This window comes from Camellia sinensis, chromosome 7 (assembly GCF_055761805.1).
Source record: "Camellia sinensis isolate YWXY chromosome 7, ASM5576180v1, whole genome shotgun sequence".
Taxonomy (NCBI): Eukaryota; Viridiplantae; Streptophyta; class Magnoliopsida; order Ericales; family Theaceae; genus Camellia; species Camellia sinensis.
The window spans coordinates 14,469,131-14,476,776 of NC_138967.1; the positions used below are offsets into that span (position 1 = coordinate 14,469,131).

Genomic DNA, 7,646 nt, shown 5'->3' on the forward strand with positions numbered 1-7,646 from the left:
AACTCGTATTTTAACTAAATAATTAAAAAATTACTAAATTAATCTATTTCCAAACGACACCTTCGTATTCTAAACCGAGCCTAAATAGATTATCATTTCTCACAATGAGATTTGTCGATAAATTTTCTTTTAATTTAGCTAATATCATCAAATTAAAGTCAGACTCTCGGACTCTCTCAGTCCTAACGAACATTCGTTTGTTTGAGAGAGAGAGAGAGAGACCTCTAATCGAAGCTCTCATCAATGGCGGACTCAAACCTAGCCTTCCTCTCTCTTATCCTCCTCTTCCCTCTCTCTCTCCTCGTCTTCCTCTACCTCATCGTCAGCCCCAAACCCGTCAGAATCCCAATCAAAGGCCGCCACGTGTTCATCACCGGCGGATCGAGCGGCATCGGCCTCGCCATGGCCCGCCAGGCCGCCGCGGAGGGCGCTCGGGTCTCCATCCTTGCTCGCAACCGCGACAAGCTCGAGGAGGCGAAGCAATCGATCCATCTCTCCACCGGCATCGACGTCGCCGTCTTCAGCGCCGACGTGCGAGACTTCGCCGCCGTGAAGGCGGCGGTGGAGGAGGCTGGGCCGGTCGATGTGTTGGTGTGTAATCAAGGAGTTTTTGTACCGCAGGAATTGGAGAGTCAGGAATTGGAGGAAGTGAAGTTCATGATCGATGTGAATTTGATGGGGACTTTTCATTTGATTAAGGCCGCTTTGAATGGGATGAAGAATCGGAGAGACCGTGGACCGGCTTCGATTGCGATTATGTCTTCTCAGGCTGGTCAGGTATAGGTCTATATGCTTCATTTCTAGTCCTTTTACTGTCAATTATATGTGTGTTTGTGTCTTTGTGGTGTGAAGTTCCTGTGAATGTAGCTTTAATTGGATATCAATGTATTTATGCTTTCCGTAGTTTAGGTTTTCACGGTACTTTGATAATCTCCATCATTACATATCTAATGAGAGGCTTCTCTCCAGTCCTCATCTGAAATGGAGAGGTGTTGTTTGGGCCTTGAGGCCCACCTGAGTCCCCGTTTTGATGATTGGAATGGTTCATTTTTTTATGGACTTTATGTATATTATTGATAAAAAAAATATATAAAAAATAGGTGGATTTGATAATCATAAATGTTCATTTCTAAAAAAGCATTTGTGTTTTCTAAAATATACCATTCATTTTTTTAAATCAAATGCGAGAAAATAAGATCAATTTAATTTTTTTTTGAATAATATACACTAAGAGCTCTAAAATACGAACAACTCAAATTATCAAAATGGATCCTTGTGGTGGATCCCGTGGGCCCAGACAACGCCTCTCTGGTCCAGATGAAAACTAGAGAGAATCCCATCACCAAATTTATAATTATTTTAAATTAAAAAAAGAGTATTACACTTACCGTTGGATGATGTGACGGAGAAGATCACAATCTGTTTTCACTTCGTTTACTTTCCATGATGATGTGATGAGTTTGGTAATGCCAAACCTCTTGCCAAATTTGGCACAACAAATACCATTGGAGTTGCTCATAACGGTGGACCTTAATGCTAATTGGCCTTTTCTGGAGAATTCGTATCTCCTCGTATGATATGCACCGGTGGTCAAGATTTTGACAATAACGCCGTAATTTTATTTTAATATTATGATGGTTTTTCCATGACATGATATCAAATAGAACGCGCGATGTCTAAATTATTTACAAGTAGCCTGATAATTACGTTAAACAGGGTAATCAACTAGATAAGAAAATCCAACAAGAGACCTACCTACAAGCCCAACACCAGCGACCATTACATCAAAACAGGAAAGAGCCCCCTAGTAGGAAAGAAATAAACAACTAAAGAAAGATCCTGTAATGGGGGATAAATAATCAGTATTTGTCATTGGCAAGTATTGAATCCCTGACTTGAGAGAGTATAGGAGTGGCCAATTGAGCTAGCTCAGTTGGTTTGTTTTTAGCTTTTCAGAGCAAAATTTTCATTTTTCATGTTATGAAGCATATTGAATGGAGTAAAGAGACACAGTCAATATATTAGAACTGAACTTTTCCTGCCCCCATTTTGTGCTGCAGCAAATTGTTAAATCTAAATTTCACCTTGTCCAGCTATGTCTCTTTCTTTTTGTTTTCCTCCCCGATCATTGGAAATTTCAGAGTAAGAAGCCTAATATATCAATCATCAGGCACACTCTAGGTGATTGTTAGATTTTGGATGTCACCTTATTTCTTTATTTATTTTTGGAGTCATATTGTCACTGAATCATTTGGGCGCTAATGCAACGGTTATTATTGTTCTTCTGATTGCCATAAATTTTATTTGTAGGTGGGTATTTATGGTTACACTGCTTACTCAGCTAGTAAGTTTGGCCTCAGAGGCATGGCAGAAGCACTTCAACAGGAAGTTATTGCGGATAACATTCATATCTCTCTTATATTCCCCCCTGACACTGAAACCCCTGGTTTGGAGGAAGGTTTGGCATTCTGATCCTGCTAAACTTGTGTTATGTTGTACTGCTAGTCCCTAGACTTAGACTGGATATCAGATTTGCAGCCACACCAAAACATCATTTTTCATGAAACTTAACCCATTAGTATTGTCTTATTTAGACTGTGGCTATGTAGTTCTTACTTAGTGCACTAAAATTTTTGGAGAGAGTTAAATCTGTTAATGAAAAGAAAATTAACCCATTAGTTTTATCTTATTTAGACTGTGAATATGTAGTTTTCAATGCACAATTTATTTTGTAGAGGGTTACATATGTTAATGAAAAGAAAGTGCATTGCTAATTATCTGTTCCCCTACAAGAAATGACATTGTTAGAAATTACTATATTACTTTCATTTCTTCAAATTTTTTTTATTTATTTATTTTTGAAAAAGTTTATGAATCTTAACATAGCTTCTTAGATTAGTGGTTGCCACTTCTTGAGTCCTTGACTTGGATTTTGTAACAACTATTGGAACACTATTTGTGAAACAAAGCATTTGTTGCCGATCCTTTCCATGTCAAATAAATAGTCTTAATTGATATTCATGACAATGTCTCTAGCTTCTCAATCTTACTAAGAATCGAAAAATTGAGATCAGTGTGGGGAGTTTGGGTGCAATTTTTCAATATAATGAGTCATTTGAAAGTCCTTGAAATTTAACATTGAGGATGTTTAATGGATAGAGTTTTCAAAGGATGCATGTTGTGGAGACTATATCCTCTTGGAGGAAGTTCCTTATTTTTTGTGACCCTGGGAAGTGAAGATGATTGGGTGAAGATGTGGACTAGAGAGATGTGACCTAGAGAGATGTGATAGTGTGTAGGAATATTGAATGCATTCAGAGGATTGAACCAAGTGTTTCTTTTTTTCTTTCATTATCTTTTCAATATTACCTAGGGGTCACTATTGGTTCAATGGTTAAGACTTGGCTTAATAATCTTAAAGCTATGGGTTCAAGTCTTGGGGCCACCATTTTGTACATTATGCCAAAGGTTAGGTATGTACTCAATCTTTTCCCTCCCAAACACACAGTAATGTGTACTAGTTGGGCATTGTTTTTTTTGTATTTTTTATCTTTTCAATATTACCTCAAATAGGCTGGAAGATATAGTTTCCCTACTTGAAAGTGCAAGTTTTTAGGTACACTTGGAGACAATGGAACTCTGAGAGGCAGCTCTCTCTCTCTCTCTCTCTCTCTCTCGGGCTCTTGGCCGTTGATGAGGATAAATGTGTTATTGTTAACCACTACTTGATTAGTTGGTGCATTCAATAAGGTGCATAATGTGAAGATAGTTGTAGTTGTTGGATCACCATTCTTTACATTTCAATTTGGCACGGGTTCTTGGGAACTTTGTGTTTTAAATGGGTGGTACCACATATAGCAAATGGGCAGTACCACAGATAGCAACATGTCTATTCTTGCTGTGGTGGATTGGAGTCGGAGATAAGGAACAATTTTGGAGGTAAGTCCCATGCTACTTCTTGGTACATTTGGGAGAAGAGAAATGGATAAGCTTTTGAAATCTAGGAGTCATCAATTCTCTTGATAAAATCCTTGTTTTTGAAGTACTTTTTTTCTTTTGAGGGCCTCTGAAAATGTTAGTAGTTTTTGTTTGTCAAATTTCGTGATTCATATTTTCTATAGTTGGCGTGGTGTGTACCTTGCCTGTAGGGAACCTTTCTTCAAATAAGAATGTGGTTACTTCACAGGAAGTCAAAGATTTTTTAAGCAATGTTATATTTTTATTGAAGAAGAAGAAATTTAAAATAAATAAATAAAAAAAAAAAAACTCACAGTACATCAAAGATTTGTGAAGCAAGATTTTTTTATAAGAATCATGTATTACATTCTTTGAAGTTCTACTTATACAAAATTTAAAATGAAAGAAAAAACATTATTTAAAGCTTCTCTAAAGAAATCGTGGCCGAAGGTCTCTCATTTGGATTGTATTATGTTTCAGCTTAGCATATTCCGCAAACACACATGGGCCTGTTCTTTTCTTCTTACCTTTTCTAAGTTAGTCTTGATGTATCTTGAAAGAAACTTGGCAAAAACTGAAATTTTATTTTTTCTTTTAACCAGCTGACAGGCTTTAATATGTATTATATTTTTATTTATCCATAATTATATGGTTCCATAGGATGTTTTGTTTTAGAAAGCAAGGAAACAATGAGTAAGATGAATTGTATATTTTCTTCTGGAAATTCCAAAAGGCACTTATTATGAACCAACATCTTAATTTTTTTTGGGGGTCAAGAATGACTGTGATATTGGATTGCAGAAATTAGACTTTCCCTTTTTGTCTAATCTTTAGTTTTATCTCACTGAAAACAGATTGAAGTACCTTTTCTTCCACTGCTTTATCACGAATAAAACATCTTTCTTTTTATTTTTCTATAAACCAATCAGCTAACCAGGATGATTTTCTCTTTTGTTTGTTTTTTTCTTTTAATATCAGCTTGAGATGGTTCACGTGAGAGGTGTTAAGCATAGTCCTTAAAGGTTTAGAGTTTTGCAGTCCAAGACCAAAAATTAATAAAAAGGAGTAGTGCAAGGCTGTGAATTTTCTATGCCTTCCTTGGGCATTTGTCTTACAGGATTTAATTTAAAAAGTTTTCTGATCTTCTTTTGTTCCTATGATGCACCTTTTAAATACTCTTAGGCTCAATTTTTAGCGTGAGGCATGCCTTAAACGCATGAGTAATTTTTTGTATGAACACTGTTACTCATTGCCCTTGGCTGTTGTTTAATTTGTTTCTAGTTACAATTTTGAAGCAACTTTATTTTGTTGTTGCCCTTGGAAATTTGACTTTTAGTCCCATATTTTTCTAAAAGATCTGTGCTTATTGCAGAGAACAAGAAACGACCACAGCTTACCAGTATCATTGCAGCTTCCTCTGGTGCAATGAAAGCCGATGAAGTTGCCAAGAAAGCTTTGGATGGCATCAAATCTGGTAGTTTTATTGTCCCCTGCAACTTTGAGGGACTGTTATTGACCATTGCAACTGCCGGTCTATCCCCTCAAAGATCATACCTAATGGCATTTGTTGAGGTGGTTACTGCTGGTATAGTACGCCTTGCAGGTCTATGTTTCCAATGGAATTGGTACGGAAGCATAGAAAAGTGGCATGCACAAAAGAAATAGTAAGTAATTCATAAGGTGGAGAATTTATCATTAAGAAATCTGCTTCCCTGTAGTTTTATTAATTCTCTGTTACTGATTTATTTGATAAGTATTTATTGGTAATGTTGAAAGTAAATAATTACAATTGATTTATCTGACCTTTATTGGATGATGGAGAATTTACATAAGAACTGATTTCAGTCGTTATAAGCATGGCATTAGATTTCTGTTGTGTTCTCAATAATTTTATGCAAGCTTTTGTTTCTGTTTTGAATCCAAAAAGTGTTTCAGGTTTCCTTCTAGTCAATATAGAGCTTTATTGAACTATGTTATGTTAAATTCTTTAAAAAACAATAAGCAAAGCAGTCAAAAACATATTTCTTGCATTCAATGATTTACAGAGTAACTAGGATTTTGATTTATAGGCAATAGTTGCAAGCTCCCCATGTTTTACCAATTTTTTGATGTAGTGTAGTTGATGCCTATTATATTGCCCCATGGTGTTTGGAAGATGCCATTTCTAAAGAAACATTAGGATTTCATACATAGCTGCAAGTTTTATGTAGCTTCATCACTTCATTGTTTCCTGTTACTCTAAAAGTGATTGACATTGGATCGGATTAAATGATCTGCAATAATTTTTACAACTGCCATATCCCAAGTAATTGGTAGAATATAGTAAGTGCCATTTAAGTATCCGACTCACAATGATTCGAACAAGCTTTTCGATCTCCAATTTTAATAAGCACTACCTTTACTTTTTCTTTTTTTGCTGTGAAAAGCAGCAGCCTTCTTTGTTATATGCTGTCATCTTCTTCTTTTTTTTTATCTTGGGATTCGTTTTTGCAAATTTATGTCTAGAATTGCTAAACTGAACTGAAAACCTGACTGCTGTTCTTGGGTGCCATCTTGTAGCACAAGAGGTAGTGCTTAAATTGCAACGACAGTTGCATAAGTAATGATTCAAGTTTTATTTTTGTTGTTTGGTTTCAGAATCCTGGAAGTTTTGAGCTTGACACGGGGACAGTCCTATGCATGGCAGCTTTCGGAGATTACAACAGATTTTTGTCCATTCATGAGGATGGTTCTTGTAACTGGCAATTTTTTTTTTTTTTTGGGATCAAATATTTGACAAATTGAAGGAAATAAAATATTTTCAAATCAAATCTTCAATGCTTGATCTGAATTTGCCAGTTCTTTATCCAGTGTTGTTTTTCTTAGAAGAAAAATGGTTGAGAGTACTAAAAATGCTGCTCTAATGACACCACTAATGATATGGCAACGGGCTACGTTCACTGCTTATGCCTTTTTTTTCCCCAATACATTAGTGCTATTAGTGATTTTTTTTTTTTGGTGGCATGAATCAATGTTGTTCTTAGAAAGCTCAACAACTATAGCAAAGCTCTCCTTCTAATTCTTCTTCATGTCTTTCTCTTGGTTATTTATTGTAGCCAGTTCTATCCTATTTTATTCTCTTGAACATGATAGTTATTACAATAGTTATTTTAACGAAAGTCTTTTCTTCTAATTACATTTGAAGAGTTTTAAGACGCCTTGAAACCGTCTATGTGGATAAAATATGTAGGATAAAATATGTAAAATAAAGAGTAACATTGTAACACATAAAAATTATATTCATCTTTATGGAGATTTTGAAAAAATACAGTAAGTCTTACAATTTTAATATGATTAAAGCTAAAGGGATATGAATTAATGTTGATGGAAGGAAAATACAAAAATATAAATAAGATAATATATACATTTTAAGATACTACAGATGATAATATTATTTTTCTATTCATATGACTAATAAATTATATTTCACTTGTCTAACTTAACAGACATGTTAAGTAAATTAAAATCATATTTGAACTTATTATAACTATATTGAATTTTTAAAATTTATTGTATATATATTTTCAAATATGAGTAGACGTCTTAATTTTACCCTAAAGTTATTGAACAATATACTTAACTCCCTTCTAACTTTACTGTTGTTAGGGGGGATAAACGAACCAAACAGTTTAAACTCAACTCATATTTTG

General features: G+C 34.9%; 1 protein-coding gene across 1 annotated transcript; it reads left to right on the top strand.

Annotated features, from left to right (window-relative positions):
- Positions 1-113: 113 nt before the first annotated feature.
- On the top strand, positions 114-6,774 carry TSC10A (NAD(P)-binding Rossmann-fold superfamily protein). The gene is made up of 4 exons (XM_028227331.2): positions 114-777; positions 2,311-2,458; positions 5,330-5,621; positions 6,595-6,774. Coding segments are annotated over exons 1-4 (975 nt in total). The 5' UTR covers positions 114-243; the 3' UTR covers positions 6,596-6,774.
- Positions 6,775-7,646: the final 872 nt, after the last annotated feature.

Bases quoted from the DNA above. Each gene is read 5' to 3' on its own strand.
- TSC10A (XM_028227331.2), top strand. From the start codon at position 244: ATGGCGGACTCAAACCTAGCCTTCCTCTCTCTTATCCTCCTCTTCCCT. The intron at 778-2,310 runs GTATAGGTCTAT...TTTTATTTGTAG, and splicing joins TGTCTTCTCAGGCTGGTCAG to GTGGGTATTTATGGTTACAC. The intron at 2,459-5,329 runs GTTTGGCATTCT...TGCTTATTGCAG, and splicing joins AACCCCTGGTTTGGAGGAAG to AGAACAAGAAACGACCACAG.